This window comes from Lactuca sativa, chromosome 4, assembly GCF_002870075.4.
Source record: "Lactuca sativa cultivar Salinas chromosome 4, Lsat_Salinas_v11, whole genome shotgun sequence".
NCBI classification, from domain to species: Eukaryota; Viridiplantae; Streptophyta; class Magnoliopsida; order Asterales; family Asteraceae; genus Lactuca; species Lactuca sativa.
Genome location: NC_056626.2, coordinates 110351757 through 110368807, shown reverse-complemented (window position 1 = coordinate 110368807; position 17051 = coordinate 110351757). Strand labels below are relative to the sequence as shown.

General features: G+C 37.0%; 2 protein-coding genes and 1 pseudogene across 2 annotated transcripts; all 3 read right to left on the bottom strand.

The window, feature by feature from the left end:
- Positions 1–1049: 1049 nt before the first annotated feature.
- LOC128133248 (auxin-responsive protein SAUR23-like) lies at positions 1050–1638 on the bottom strand. Its single transcript, XM_052770403.1, has one exon. The coding sequence runs from the start codon at positions 1521–1523 to the stop codon at positions 1221–1223; it is 303 nt and encodes a 100-aa protein (XP_052626363.1). The 5' UTR covers positions 1524–1638; the 3' UTR covers positions 1050–1220.
- Positions 1639–13714: 12076 nt separating this feature from the next.
- LOC128133247 (auxin-responsive protein SAUR22-like) lies at positions 13715–14324 on the bottom strand (annotated as a pseudogene).
- A 1353-nt stretch (positions 14325–15677) lies between these two features.
- Positions 15678–16266, bottom strand: LOC111889270 (auxin-responsive protein SAUR23-like). The gene has a single exon (XM_023885406.3). It carries the CDS (start codon positions 16149–16151, stop codon positions 15849–15851), a length of 303 nt encoding a protein of 100 aa, XP_023741174.1. The 5' UTR covers positions 16152–16266; the 3' UTR covers positions 15678–15848.
- Positions 16267–17051: the final 785 nt, after the last annotated feature.

Here is a 17051-nt window from a genome sequence, read left to right as displayed (position 1 = left end):
ACGCACTTAAATATTTTGCTTTTCCCTCCAGAAGAAAATCAGAGATATATCTTCAGAAGGTTGTTCTGTTATAAATGTTCGATACAAAAGGATCCGCTATTTGACTTTAACTGGTAACCGATTGGCTGTTTGCTTTTCCGTAACTCTGATATCAACTAAGTAAGTGACCCATTGTGTTTTTATATTAGAAAGACCCCACAATATATATATATATATATATATATATATATATATATATATATATATATATATATATATATATATATATATATATATATATATATATATATATATATATATATATATATTGTGGGGTCTTTCTAACTATTTTGGTAGGTTGTCAGTGATTGTCATGTTGCTTGAGTAATTAAGATTTGTAGCGGAATAAATCTATTGGGAAGAAAGTAGGATGTTATGATGTTTAGGATGTTCCAAGAGGGGTCTCTGTTGGAATTCTTTTGTGATTATAATATTTGAAACTCAATGCCTTGCCTTTTTCCATAGTTTTCATGATATCTATACAAGAGTTGTAGCTGGACTTTATATTGAAACCTTCCTAATTAGTAATATGGTCATAATCTATTAAAAATATGCCTAATAGTTTGCCATCAGAAGCAGCTAAATACCATGATGTTCTCTATGTGAGTTCTTTTGTTTAAACTTCTGAGCTTCCACAAGAAAGACATAAGCAGGCCTTTTACAAAGTCGTTCCCTTTAGTTCATACACTAACATGTGTGATCCTACCATGAATTTTTATCGAACTACTGATCATTGGTCATCAGCCGATTTCTCTTCACCAATCAGTCCCTATAATAGGTTAGAGTAAAAGAACAATAACTGATAGCTCTTGGGTAGGTGGTGTTGAAGAAACAACTGATCCAGGCCTTAAAGCTATAGTGACATTCAGTATACGGAGAAAGATGAGGCATACACACTTTTTTTTTGAACAGATTGAAAATACAAGCTGAAGAACAAAAGAAAGTAAGTGGTTCTGGTGGGCTTAGAGGATATTGATAAAGAAAGCCCTAATGGCATAACATGAACACCATACGTTGAACTATGCTCGTCATTAATGTATTATTGCTGAAACTAAATTTTGTTATCATACAGTTAATTTGGAGACCACATTACTCCCTCTGATTTACAAGTAATTAATCCTCATGGTAATTTTGACTGTACAAAACTGTTAGCAAATTCACGATGCATGCCTAGCTCTTCATCATAACGAGCAAAGGCGGGAAGCAACATCAACAAACACTTCCTCACGACATGGAATTGTGAGGCCACCCATTGGATGATCATATCCAAATTCTTCCTCTGCTTGATGTAGCAAGTCTTGGAATGAAGGCTGGTTTAATAATGATAAAGGAACAACAAATCGTCTTTTCTCTTGATCACCAACATAAACTGCAAAATGTCCTTTAGGGATGATGTCTGTAGATGATGATGGACGGCTTCCATTGGACAATGATCGACCAAGAACTTTCTTTGCTTGAATGATCCGAGGCATACGAATAGCCATGTATATATGAAGGGTACGGTCACTTAATTTGTTTTGGTGAAGAAATGCAATATGAAAGGATTTCGTTTTTGTGACAGGTGCTGTGGAGGAGTTGTGCTTGATATCAGCACAATTGGATGCATTATATAGGTGTAAGAAGATTTCAATAAGATTGGGTAATAGTAGGAATTTTAGCGAAGAGATTGTGACACATTCTTGCAAAATGCAAGATCACATGCTTTTGTCTTCCAAGTTGTTATTGGACCCAAAGGATTAGACGTTGAATGAAGTATGCCACATATTTTCTGCAATGTAAGTGGAAAAGAGTGAACAAAACTATGGCCCATATGTATATTGGATTCTGAAGGACATGCACCATTATTATTCACATGGATATGTTCCATTAAAAAACGTAACATTTTGCATCTTTATAATTTATTTATTTTTTGAAGTACAACCATTCCACCATTTTAGGTGGTGAATGTTGAACACTATCAATAATGAAAAGGGAGCAAATCTAATTAGGCATATGAATTAACCAGCTAGTAATATGCTTTTGAAGAAAATGTTCCACTCTAACTAAATGGGAATAGAGAGTGTCATGGGATGTGGTTATGGGGGATTGGCCATTCAAGAAGAAAATGTTGTTTCTTTCATCTAACCCAAAAAAGGGAGAGCTGTTTGAACGTTCTTTCTTTCTTTCTTTCTTTCTTTCTTTCTTTTTCTTTTTTTGTAGATTTATAACAGAATGAAAAATTTTAATCTTAATTTGGTAGCTTGGGTTAAAAATCATGTTATCTCTCAAAAGTCCATGTAACTATTATAGCTTGCATATTTTTTAACCCATTTCGGTATGTATATCTATGTATTTATACATACCCGACCCATTAATGTTGACATTCGGCCTATGTATGTCGTACAATTATATATTCTTTTTCTTTAATGAGAATTGGGATTGATGTGGAAACAATGTTTTAATATACTATCAAATTTGTAACAGATTTATCCTGATTATCTCACCTCAGCCTACAATCCATATCTTCTCTCTTTTTTTCCTGTTAGTCTTCATTCTCAATACAACCATAGTCACCGCCTTATCTTCTCACCGATGGTTGCCACCCGCCAGAACTCAGACAAGCCGTTCGACGTTACCAACGTCAATGCATATGTTCCTCTTTATCCTTGGTCTAGACGAACTCAATTACTACGCGTGTCTTTAACTTTTTGAGACCCACCGCATCATTTTTAGCATCGTTGATCATCTCTTGACCATCCCGACAGAACCCCGCAGAGCAAAGAAAAAATTTGACTCTCTTGTCAAGTTTTAGATTTATGTTGAAAGACGGGAAAGGTATTCATATTGGGAACGTGAACGTTTTAATATTGAAAAATCTCAAAATTTTGATCTTCTCTTTCTCAATATACCAACTTGCACTTTAGTCGATAGATGTTGAGTTTGGTACCTTTTGACGAAGGACGTTGTAATTGATATCCCAATTTGGTTTCCCTCCGGACTCTTTTATTATGAGGTTGTTATATCATAGTTATTAATTTTTTGGCTTTCCAACCGAGTGTGTGGACAAGGAGTATTCAACCTTCGATTTGCCTAGCTAACTATAAGTTTGAAATCAATATATAGTTTTTGAAACGATTTATTGAAGATGTAGATAATAACATGTGTCGAAATTTCACGGCTTGAGGGACCACTCACGTCCTCCCATGCATTGCTTAAGTTTGAGGGTGAGTGTCCACTTACAACATGTTTTGGCTTGGGCTTGTGTCTAACACAACCACGTGGCTTGTGAATTTATACTATGATTAAATGATGGTATTTACCCATTTTGTGTTGTGGCCCTCATAGCCTTTCTCCAACAATTAGAAAAATTTAGCCGTTGTCCATCTTTCTTTCTTATTTTTCTTCCCATCTTGTAACAACCATAGATTCTTCGTATGATATCTGACTCTTATATCCGTGGAAAGTTAGTAAAGTGTGTTGCAACTTATCTTCAGACATCTTTGGCTGAATATGTACCAATATTGAGTTGTTAACTCGAAAACATAGGTTAATACTCATTTTCTATAAATTTTATGTTTTAACTTCACTTTTTTAAATTATCGTAACTATATTTTTATTCTGACTTTCTTGAATCATTTTTGTATGTTCTGTTGACACAATGTTTATAACTTTCGTTTTATAGATATTTCTGAATCATTCTAGCTCTATACCTATTAATCTCTAAAGTTAATACCTTGGAATTTTGAAAAAAAAAACATAACTTATGAATGAATTGTCTTTTAACTTTGCATGCTCATAATTTGCTCATTGTTTGGCCAATTAAGTTGATTCATTTTACATTGTTTAGTCTTATACGTCCTCTTTCCATTTCAACCTTGTTTGTTCCTTAACACCTTCGTTTGGTTAGCCTCCCATAGCTCCAAATTTACTACTTTCATTATTTCATGTAAATTTTAATTTTTCACAATTCTTTTCATTTTATCCTCATTTCCATGAAACTCATTTCTAATAAATTATATGACTTATAATAACATATATGAAGGTAGTAACAATCATACTTTCTTATTATTGTCCCTTTTGACCTAATTACACTTTTTGTAGTATTACACATATATAAGACTAGCATTTTCATTCCATTTCCTATCAACCATTTATGACAGCAGTAGTACATAACCTTATTTTTGGTGCAATAGGGTTTTTTCTTGGTGCGGTGGTAGCCTAAAACCTTTTGGTGCGATAGGGTTTTTTTTTTTGGTACGCTTGTAGCTAAAACCGTACTAGTAAAAGAATTCCGCATCAACACACCAACCAACCACACCATTTAAAGCATTTATTGTTGTGGTTCCTATATCCGCAACAAAAGAAATTAAAAGCGTATTTATTGGTGCATTAGTTCAATACTGCACCAAAAAATCATGTAATCATCCTTCTAAAAGTTTTATTCAAACATTTCATTTTGCGCTCGTTCCCTCCGTGTATATAGATACCCTTCCCAAATCTTCCGTCTTCATTCTAATATGTCATTCAAGCTTACACGGACAAGCTCTAGCCACCACGACCTCTCGTTTACCAACATTCAAAGAACAATCACTACCACCGTCATCACTATATCATGCCTTGTTCATGTTGTAAGTTCGTTGTTATTTTATCTTCGTACTAACTTAAGTCTTACACTACGGTTAAATGGAAGAAGGGAAGCCTTTTAGCATCTTTCGAGTTATAACCCAACAGTACGGTTAATGATCCAGAAGTCGGGGAACCAAGTGAAATCCTTTATCATGTCTATCTTTTAATTACTAGTTTTTTGTGGTTAAAAATCTTAAATATGATTTGGTGTTGTGCAGGTGAAAATGATGGATCGAGAGTAGGAGCGTATTCAAAGCCAAAAGACCCACCAGCTATTAATGATGTCTTTTCTCATTTGGGTGGTAAAAGTAAAACACCAATAAAACATGAAACATATTGGAGTAGCCACCTCTCCTGCATTGATCCATGGTCAAACATAAAGTCACCATTCTAAATCTTTTGAGATCTTGAAGAGCATTGTGTATGGAGGTTTAATGGAGGTGAATGCAAGTTTAATTGGTGCAGTTATAAAACGTGTGGTTCTTTACTCGCACTAGTTAATCATGTTAACCGCATAAACAAATGCTTTTTGTAATAGTGCAGCTTACTTTTACAAACAGAAAAAAAAGGTATTGCACCAGCTAACTAGCTAACCAACAGACTACTTTTCTTCTATCTTCTATTTTGGCTCCTTGGCCCTTGGTCTAGGGACATGAACATATATGAAGGGAGGATTTAAAAAAAGATTTTAAAGTTTGTTGAAATGTGAGTTTGAGTAGCTTTTTAAAAACCTTGCTTATAAACTTGTTTATAAGATATTTTTTGAGATGTAGGAAATAACAATTAAAAAAACTCGAATTATGGCGTGTCAGAAAGAACCGTCATATGTACTCTTTGTCCTGCTAATTTTTAGCTAGTCTTTCACAATAATATTCGTTAAACTTAACAAAAATAACAAAGTTTATCAATATTCGTAAAACTTAGTCCATGTTTAAAGTTCAGAATAATACCTCCAATATACGGAACCAATACTATATAAATGAGAATCAACAATAACTAGTAAAGAAATATTGATATTTTGAAAAAAATGACCAAGATTTTTGTAGAAAGGTAAAGCATTAAGACCATGGACTGAGTAAATTAATCATCAAGATATACAAAAATTATATATGATATTTACGGTCCAAAGAAAATGGAGAAATACAAGTGTTTAAGACCTGATTTTGATGGAATCAAATTTTGAGTGAAAATGGTCTTAGATCCCTATCACTGCCTATAACACGAATCGAAAGGTCGTGATGATGTCGGGTGTAACACTCCAACTTAGGTATTCCATTGTTTTCCCTAAAGTATTTCAAGTTTTGCAAAAAGGGTCTTTTCATAAGTTGGGCGAACATTTGGGTACGCTTAGCATACTCATGTGTAAGCATCGAGTGGCTGAGGCGCCTACGTTGGGCATACGATTAGGTATGCGGGGTGTACGTGGTAGATGTCTAAAACTCTAATTTCTTGACTTACACTATATTTAAACAACCTTATATCATTTGGACCAAACCCTAATCAACCTCCATAGCCTCATGTCATCCTTAAACCCTATTTTTGCAAGAACTTATGAGTTTTGAGCTTAAAGGTGTGTTTGGTAACTTTTCTAGAGGGTGTTCAAGAAGAGGAAGCTGGTGACCAGGCTTTGGATGTTATTGAGCTTCTAGATCCTGCATCTAGTTCATCTTGAGGAACTTCTAGAGGTAAAAAGACAAAACCTTGCCATATGTTTTGCTAGTTTGAATTAGGTTTTGTTATGAAGTCCATTTTTGGTTCTTAGACCCTCTTTTGTGAGTTAAGCAACTCTAGAGACTAGAATTGTTAGATCTAAGCTCCTTAAGCATGTTTGATGTATGAAGTTGCCATCTTGAAAGTTGTATTAAGACCATGCATGAGTTTAAGGTCTCAAAAGTGGTCTTAATAGATGAAACGAAGTATTGGGGACCCATATGGCATGCAAGGGCAAAAAGTTGTCAACTTTATGCCCTAAGACATCTTAATATACTTAGGTCTGTAGTTAGACGTTGAAACCTTAAGCATTAAGAGCTTAATAGAGTTTTGTGCATGGACTGGTTGTACGCTGGGCGTAAGGTCGCGTATGCAGTGTGTATCACCAAAAGGTCGAGTATGCTAAGCATACTGATGTGGTACATTGGGCATACACATCATAGAAGAGTTGGACTTGCAAGCTTATTGGGCCCTATTCAGCCTTGGGCCTGGTCCCATTCAGAGTTATTGGACCTTTTTCTATTTTGCGACATTGATGTCATGATTGAGTCTTATTGGGCTATGTGACCCATTATAATTTGGACTTTGATATTAGACCCAGTAATGTAGGTTAGACATTAGGCTTTAATGGTGGGTGTTAGATTGAAATGTTAGGCCTTTGTCTAAGTTGTGACTCAATTCTAATTAGGGTGTTTTGTATATTTGTTGAGTGTGATATTTTGCGCTAGTAGTCGAGTAGCTTTTGTGTTCAATAGACTGAGGTGAGTCTTCTCACTATGCCAATGGGTCGAAGGCCGGTCCATTACTTGATGTGAAATCTCTATAATTGATTGTGCAATGGTTTGTTATTTGGTGTGTATTGATCTACGTGAATACCATGGGGGAGCGCATGGCACTTGGTAAGACCGTGAGGGGGAGCCCATGACACTTGGGTATAAGACCATAGGGGTAGCCCATGGCATCCCCGTTGAAGACCATGGAGGGAGTCCATGGCAGTTTTATATGTATATGTGCATGACAATATACGATTTTGTGATTTTTGTATTTTGGGAAACTCACTAAGCGTGTGCTTAAAGCTTTCTTGGGTGTTACAACTACTTCTGGTTCTAAGGGCAAGGGCCCGGCTTGATGGCGCAACGTGTACTCTCCAGTATTTCCGCATTAGTGGTTTTGGATACTCTGATCTTTTGAATAACATGGTTATGTAATGGAATTGTGGAAAACTAATATGAATGAGATTTGTAATTATTAAATGAAAAAATTTATCTGAATTTTTGGTTTGTTACAAGTTGGTATCAGAGCCTTGGTTTGAGGGATTCGGCACACTCTCGGGTGTGTCCAAACTCAAACCAGGGAAATGGTAAACCTTTTTCAAAAAAACCAAAAAGTTAAAGTTTTATTGAAAACGGTTTTCGTAAGTAAAAAAGGGAGAGTGCAATGCGCGTAATCGGCCGAGCTCATGTAAGTGTTCCCAATGTATTAGCCATGCTATATTATTGTTGGAAATTGATGTTGAGCTGATTATTAGCTAAGTGTATGCTTTCAAAGTTGTATACGTGTAGGATTTCATAGCCCTATAATGATGGATTCTACCTTATACATGTTCTTTGTTTGGTCGTGGTATAGGGTAGAAGCTTTATTTGACAGTCTACTGCATTCCTATACTAAGGCCTCGCCTGTCTTGGGCCCCGCCCCTGTCCTACTACTGATGAGTCATGCAACCCCGTCCACACTCCTGCTGATAGTGATATACGGGCCTAGCCCACGCTCACTCCTTTCCTAACACAAGCCTTACCCCTGCTCAGCTACTAATGAAATATGGAGCCCCATCCATACTCTGCTAATGGTGAGATACAAGACCTCGCCCACACTCACCTCACTACCAGGCACATACAAGTATCACACAGACAACAAGTATACTCTATCATGCAAACCATTCCTTGGGCACCCACCCGACAGTGGACCTTGGTCATGAACATCATACTAGCAAACAGTGCCTAGCGCCAACCCTCGGGTCTTCCTACTCATAACTACATGGGCCGGCATTATGGTCGTAGACCCATTCATACAAAGGGAAAACTCACCTCAAACTGCTGAAGCTACTGATAACCCTCTGGCTGCTAACCGACAACTCTCTGAACCGCTGGCCCTCTAGCTCCCCGAGCTACCAATACCAAATAATAACAATTAGCCTAACTGTCCTCCAGAAGTCAATTAGGTCAACTCTGGTCGAGGTCCTTCTCAAGGTCAAAGTCAATGGTAAGAGTCAACTTCCAGTTGACTCGACGTGCCGAGTTGTTCTTCCAACTCATCGAGTCCATGCTCCTGAAATCTCAAAACAACCTCGACTCTACTCGTCGAGTCTAGCAACCACTCGACGGGTTCTCCTTCAACTAAACATTCGGGACCATCTTCAACCGACTTGCTGAGTTGTTCTACAACTCGTCGAGTCCATCTTCATAAGCTAAGGAGATTGCCTTGGACTCACCGAGTTCCTCCTCAAACTCGTCGAGTACCATGATCTTCATGTCCATTACGGACACAGACTGGTCGAGCCCTTCTCAAACCCCACACACTAATCCGAATCATAAACAGAAGGGTTTGGGTTTGCAACCCGACTCGTCGATTCCATGAACTGACTCGCCGAGTCCACCTTATGACAACTCTATTCCGCCGATTCCAGTCCATTCCAACATCTCAAACTCATAGATCTATACCCCTTATGCTAGCATTGCACGTAAAGTTGCTAACTTTACGTGCATGCAAGGTTTTAAGGGGCTAAAACAATTAATCCAAGCTTCAAAGAAAACCTAGGTCATGAAATGGAATCTTAGCTGGATAAAGCCAGCAACTCTGAGCTCCTAAAGTTCAAGAGTGTCCAGATCTGTTGTCCAATCCATCCTCAAGGGTTTAATACTCGGATTAACCTTGGAAATGATCCAAATATGACCAAAAGCAAACTAGAAAGGGGATCTATCAATTGAAAGCTCAAGGTCCAGACTTTTTACCTTCTAACAATTGCCAAAACGATATGAAGGCCGGATCTACACTTCCTTCCTTGCTCCTTTCTTCCAAGCCTACAAAATCCCCTCCAATGGACCTTAATCTTCACCAAAAGCTCAAGAATGAAGTTGGGTGGCTAGGGTTTTGGGGTTATGGACGAGAGAGGCTGTAATGAACCCTAGGGAAGAGAATAAGATGCTTAAATAGGGTACCAAGTCCCGAAATAAGGGCTTTCCCAACCCAGACCAGACTCGTCAAGTCAGTCACTTAATTTGCAACACGGACCCGCTACGACTCGTCGAGTCATTCCTTGAACTCGACGAGGTGACCCCCTTTGAATTAGGGTTTTCCTTTCCTTTCTTAGCCTTTCTGATTCTAGGTGTTACATACCCTTAGACATCCACCACGAAACCCTAATTCTTCTTTGAGTTTTCTTGGAGTTTAGAAGGCCATTAGAGAGCATTTTGGTGTTGTGGATCCATTTTCCAAGCAAGTGAAGAGCAAAGCACGGTGGTGGTTCAAAGGAGAAGTTGTAGATCTGAGACTGCTGCTTCATTCCAAATCATCTTCAGATATAAAGTCCTGAACTTGCCTCTTGAATGCTTAGATCTATTATGTTGAGTTCTTGGACCTTTTTTGTCCCACGAATGGAGCTTTATGGTTCAAACCCGATTCCTACGCCTGGAGTTGCCACTATCAGTGATAAATGAGTCGCTAAGGCAGAATGTTGCCATCTTGGATGTCTTAATGGGTTCATGCATGAGGTAAGATCACTTTCATGAAAATAGAATACCATTTTGGAATTTGGGCTTATTTGGATCATGTAAACTCACCAAGTCAGTGACTTTATGGATTAATACGTTGAAGAGGACTTGGATCTGTGATTATATCCATTGGAATAGAGTATTAAGTGCTTAATGGGAAAAGTGACTTAATAGAGAAGTATGTTGGGTGTACATGCATGTACGTGCAACGTACAAGCCATATAGGCGTACGCTTAGCGTACAAACGAGTACGTTACACGTACTCAACAAAAGTGGGCTTTGCATGTTTTGGGCCCCGGATTGGGCCATATATTGGATTTTGTTTCTTTGGGCCTTAGTGGGCCATCTGAAGACAGATATTTTGGGCCTAGAATATGTTTGGGGTTTAGGGTAAGGCCCATTAGAGGGGTTGGGTGCAATTTAGCAAATTGGTCCATTAGTGGGCCACTAGTGGGCTTGGGAAGTGTACCTAGTATTGGGCCTGTCATATTATGGTTTGGGGCCTTAGGTTGAGGCCTATGTGATGGGATTGGGCCCAATTGGAAATTGGGCCATATATTGGGCCTTGTGGAAGTGTTGATCTTTTGGGCTAAGGTTAAGGTAGTGTTCAATTTGGGACAAGAGTTTGAGAGGGGTAGAATGGTCTTTTACCCCTAGTGAGGACTTATGGTTAGGTCATGAGAATCATGGACTTATCTAATTTGCATGATGATATGTAGCTTGGGGAGTCGAGAAATCAGTAGTTCAGGGATCTGCCAGCTAGCAGGCAGAGGTTTATCCGTGGGATTCTGCAGTCAGCTTGTGAGGTCAGCTTTCTCCTATAGGAATGGGTCAAAGGCACCAATGTCGACTCATTTATGTATGTAGTTGGTTTCCGGACTTCGGTCCGATTTCGGGCAAGCCCGAGGAATATTTGTATGCCTGATGTCTTCGTGATTCTTGCATGTGTCTGTTTATATGTTTCCGGACTTCGGTCTGATACCGGGGAAAGCCCGAGGAATGTTTAGCTTATATGTTATGTGTATATGTTCCGGGCTTCGGTCCGATGTCGGGGCAAGCCCGACGAATGTTTATATGTATGTTTCCGAACTACGGTTCGATGTCGGGTGGTACCCGATGAAGGAATGCATGTTTAGTTATACTTGTTGTCTTTGTGATACTTGTATGTGCCTGGTAGGGAGGTGAGTGTGGGCGGGGTGTCGTATCTCATCGCTAGCTGAGTGTGGACGTGGTTCCATATCTCATTATTAGCAGAGTAAGGGTGGGGCCCATGATAGGCAAGGCCATAGGACGAGAATATATATTATTATGTATGATTCTTTATGTACTAGCATGATTATATGTTATCGTTTGTATGTGTATAGCACGCAGGGGCCAGAGACAGGTGGCGCCTGGTAGAAACAGATTTGTTTACCGAGCGGGGCTTGGTGTCGGACATCGTTCGATGACGGGCGGGGCCCGAGGAAGGGGCGGGGGCCCAGTTTATATGCTTATGTGTATGGTATGTGGTAGTCTAGGGAGACTCACAAAGCTTCGTGCTTACAGTTTCAGTATTGGTTTCACGTACTTCCGATAGCAATGGGAAGTGCTCGGGAAGATTGCAGTGCACACACCATATGTTCAGCCTGGGATTTTCATACTCTGATGTTGTTGACAAATGTTATGATATTTTCAGATACCCTACTTATGTTTTATGAGATAATTTGGTTTATTTTGGTTTTTTATTTATAATTTAAAATAAAATTTTTGGACTGTATTTTTTTGATGTTTCACAGCACGTTTTGGCTAGGGCTTGTGTCTATTTTAGCCACGTGGCTTAAGAAGTTAGACTATGATTAAATGATGTTATCTACCCATTTTATGGCGCGGTCCACATGGCCTTTTCCTACACTTTGAAAATTTTAGCCGTTCTCCATTTTTCTTTCTTATTTTTCTTCTCGTCTTCTAACAACCATAGATTCTTCATATGATATCAGATTTCGATGAATCTTATATCCGTAGAAAGTTAGTAAAGTGTGTTGCTACTTCTCTTCAAACATCTTTGGCTGAATATGTACAAATATTGAGTTATTAACTCATGAACATAGGTTTATACTCGTTTTTTGTAAACTTTATGTTTTAACTTGACTTTTTTAAATGATCATAACTACTTCATAATGATTCTAATTTTCTTGAATCGTTTTATGTTTCTGTTGACATAATGTTTATAACATTCTTTTTATAGACTTTTCTGAATCATTCTAGATCTATAGCTATTAACCTCTAAAGTTAGTACCTTGGAATTTTGAACTAACCCATAACTTATGAATGAATTGTCTTTTAACTTTGCAAGCTCATAATTTGCTCATTGTTTTACCAATTAAATTGAGTCATTTTACATTGTTTAGTATTATACGTCCTCTTTCCATTTCAACCCGGTTTGTTCCTTAACACCTACGTTTGGTTAGCCTCCTAGAGCTCCAAATTTACTACTTTCATTATTTCATTTATACTTTAATTTTTCATAATTCTTCTCATTTTACCCTCATTTCCGTGAAACTCCTTTCTAATAAATTATATGACTTATAATAACATATATAAAGGTAATAACAATCATACTTTCTTATTTTTGTCACTTTTGCACTTAGCTAACCAATAGACTACTTTTCTTCTATCTTCGCTTTTGGCTCCTTGGCCCTAGGTCTAGGGAAATGAACATATATGAAGGGAGGATTTTAAAAAAGATTTTAAAGTTTGTTAAAATTCGAGTTTGAGTAGCTCTTTAAAAACCTCGCTTATAAACTTGTTTAGAAGATATTTTTTGACATGCCGAATATAACAATTAAAAAAACTCGAATTGTGTCGTATCAAAAAGAACCTTCGTATGTCGTCTTTGTCCTGCTAGTTTTTAACAAGTCTTTCACAATAATATTAGTTAAAATGAACAAAAATAACAAACTTTATCAGTATTGGTAAATCTCAATCCAAAGTTTAAAGTTTCAAATAATCGAACTTGCATCTTCATACGGTTTGATAATCCAAAATAATACATCCAATGTATGGAACCAATACTATATAAATGAGAATCAACAATAATTAGTAAAGAAATATTGATATTAAGACAAAATCACCAAGATTTTTGTATAAAGCCAAAAGCATGAAGACCATTGGCTGAGTCAAAAGATACAAAAATCATATATGATATTTACGGTGCAAAGAAAATGGAGAAATACAAGCGTTTAAGGCCTGATTTTGATGAAATCGAATTTTGAGTGATTAATGGTCTTAAATCCCTGCCACCGCCTATAACGCGAAATGGAAGGTCGTGATGATATCGTGCCGATGAGATTGTGGAATGTGGATCACACGATCACACGAGGAAGCCGCACAGTATATGTGGAGGAGTCTATGTGTTGAGTTCAGCGAAATTTGGTGCTTGATTGAAGTCGTGTGGCTGTCTTAGCGCAGAAGAATTGTAGTATTAACTATATAGAAAATTTATGTGAAATAATTACCATTTTCGAACACTTGTTAGATCGATTTAGAAAGTTTGAAGTACGGATTTTGAGCACCTTATAAGAGTACATTAATAAAGGAAAGATGGAATATGCATATATAGATACCAAAATTTGAATGATGTTCTTCATTGCTATGTTAATGGTGAAACTAATGTTGGCTATTATACAATTTGGAGACAGCTTTACAAATACTTAGGTTTCATGGTGATTTCTACTGTACAAAATTACGTTATATGTTAGCGAATAGAATGCAAAATTCTTGGTCATAATGAGCAGACCAGGCCAGAAGCGACATGAATGAAGACATCCTCACGACATGGAATTGTGAGGCCACCCATTGGATGATCATAACCAAATTCTTCCTCTGATTGACGTAACAGATCTTGGAATGAAGGCTGGTCTAATAACGATAAAGGAACAACAAATCGTCTTTTTTCTTGATCACCAACATAAACTGCTAAATGTCCTTTGGGGATGATGTCTACCGATGATGATGATGAGCGGCTTCAATTGGAGAATGATCGACCGAGAACTTTTTTGGCCTGAATGATTCGAGGCATACGAATGGCCATTTTTATATGAAGGCTACGGTCTCTTTCTTCTAAAAGGATTTCTTTTATGTGAAAGATGCTGTGATCGATTTTGGGAGGATGAGTTGTGCTTCATATCAGCCCAATTGTATCCATTTTATAGGTGTATGAAGATTTTAATGAAGATCGAATAATAGTAGGAATTTCAAAGAAGAGATGGCGACACATTCTACCAAAAAGAAAAATCACATGGTTTTGTCTTCCAACTTGTTATTGGTCCCAAAGAATTATATATGTACAATGAAGTATGCCACAAAATTTCAGTAACGCTGAGTGGCCAAGCTTAAGCTACACTATGGGCCCATTTACAAGTGAGTCTTATGGACACACATCATTATTTCTCACATGGCCATGTTTGTCAAAAATATCAGAAGGTTAGGCATCTTTTTTTCAAGTGCAACAAGTCCACGATTTCAGGTCCTGAAATCAACAAAGCATCCAAAAAGAAATTAATGCTCATATCTAATCTGATATATGAATTAAACACATAGTACGCACTTAAATATTTTGCTTTTCCCTCCTGAAGAAAATCAGAGATATATCTTCAGAAGGTTGTTCTGTTATAAATGTTCGATACAAAAGGATCCGCTATTTGACTTTAACTGGTAACCGATTGGCTGTTTGCTTTTCCGTAACTCTGATATCAACTAAGTAAGTGACCCATTGTGTTTTTATATTAGAAAGACCCCACAATATATATATATATATATATATATATATATATATATATATATATATATATATATATATATATATATATATATATATTGTGGGGTCTTTCTAACTATTTTGGTAGGTTGTCAGTGATTGTCATGTTGCTTGAGTAATTAAGATTTGTAGCGGAATAAATCTATTGGGAAGAAAGTAGGATGTTATGATGTTTAGGATGTTCCAAGAGGGGTCTCTGTTGGAATTCTTTTGTGATTATAATATTTGAAACTCAATGCCTTGCCTTTTTCCATAGTTTTCATGATATCTATACAAGAGTTGTAGCTGGACTTTATATTGAAACCTTCCTAATTAGTAATATGGTCATAATCTATTAAAAATATGCCTAATAGTTTGCCATCAGAAGCAGCTAAATACCATGATGTTCTCTATGTGAGTTCTTTTGTTTAAACTTCTGAGCTTCCACAAGAAAGACATTAGCAGGCCTTTTACAAAGTCGTTCCCTTTATCGAACTACTGATCATTGGTCATCAGCCGATTTCTCTTCACCAATCAGTCCCTATAATAGGTTAGAGTAAAAGAACAATAACTGATAGCTCTTGGGTAGGTGGTGTTGAAGAAACAACTGATCCAGGCCTTAAAGCTATAGTGACATTCAGTATACGGAGAAAGATGAGGCATACACACTTTTTTTTTTAACAGATTGAAAATACAAGCTAAAGAACAAAAGAAAGTAAGTGGTTCTGGTGGGCTTAGAGGATATTGATAAAGAAAGCCCTAATGGCATAACATGAACACCATACGTTGAACTATGCTCGTCATTAATGTATTATTGCTGAAACTAAATTTTGTTATCATACAGTTAATTTGGAGACCACATTACTCCCTCTGATTTACAAGTAATTAATCCTCATGGTAATTTTGACTGTACAAAACTGTTAGCAAATTCACGATGCATGCCTAGCTCTTCATCATAACGAGCAAAGGCGGGAAGCAACATCAACAAACACTTCCTCACGACATGGAATTGTGAGGCCACCCATTGGATGATCATATCCAAATTCTTCCTCTGCTTGATGTAGCAAGTCTTGGAATGAAGGCTGGTTTAATAATGATAAAGGAACAACAAATCGTCTTTTCTCTTGATCACCAACATAAACTGCAAAATGTCCTTTAGGGATGATGTCTGTAGATGATGATGGACGGCTTCCATTGGACAATGATCGACCAAGAACTTTCTTTGCTTGAATGATCCGAGGCATACGAATAGCCATGTATATATGAAGGGTACGGTCACTTAATTTGTTTTGGTGAAGAAATGCAATATGAAAGGATTTCGTTTTTGTGACAGGTGCTGTGGAGGAGTTGTGCTTGATATCAGCACAATTGGATGCATTATATAGGTGTAAGAAGATTTCAATAAGATTGGGTAATAGTAGGAATTTTAGCGAAGAGATTGTGACACATTCTTGCAAAATGCAAGATCACATGCTTTTGTCTTCCAAGTTGTTATTGGACCCAAAGGATTAGACGTTGAATGAAGTATGCCACATATTTTCTGCAATGTAAGTGGAAAAGAGTGAACAAAACTATGGCCCATATGTATATTGGATTCTGAAGGACATGCACCATTATTATTCACATGGATATGTTCCATTAAAAAACGTAACATTTTGCATCTTTATAATTTATTTATTTTTGAAGTACAACCATTCCACCATTTTAGGTGGTGAATGTTGAACACAATCAATAATGAAAAGGGAGCAAATCTAATTAGGCATATGAATTAACCAGCTAGTAATATGCTTTTGAAGAAAATGTTCCACTCTAACTAAATGGGAATAGAGAGTGTCATGGGATGTGGTTATGGGGGATTGGCCATTCAAGAAGAAAATGTTGTTTCTTTCATCTAACCCGAAAAAGGGAGAGCTGTTTGAACGTTCTTTCTTTCTTTCTTTCTTTCTTTCCTTTTTTATTTTTCTTTTTTTGTAGATTTATAACTGAAAGAAAAATTTTAATCTTAATTTGGTAGCTTGGGTTAAAAATCATGTTATCTCTCAAAAGTCCATGTAACTATTATAGCTTGCATATTTTTTAACCCATTTCGGTATGTATATCTATGTATTTATACATACCCGACCCATTAATGTTGAAATTCGGCCTATGTATGTCGT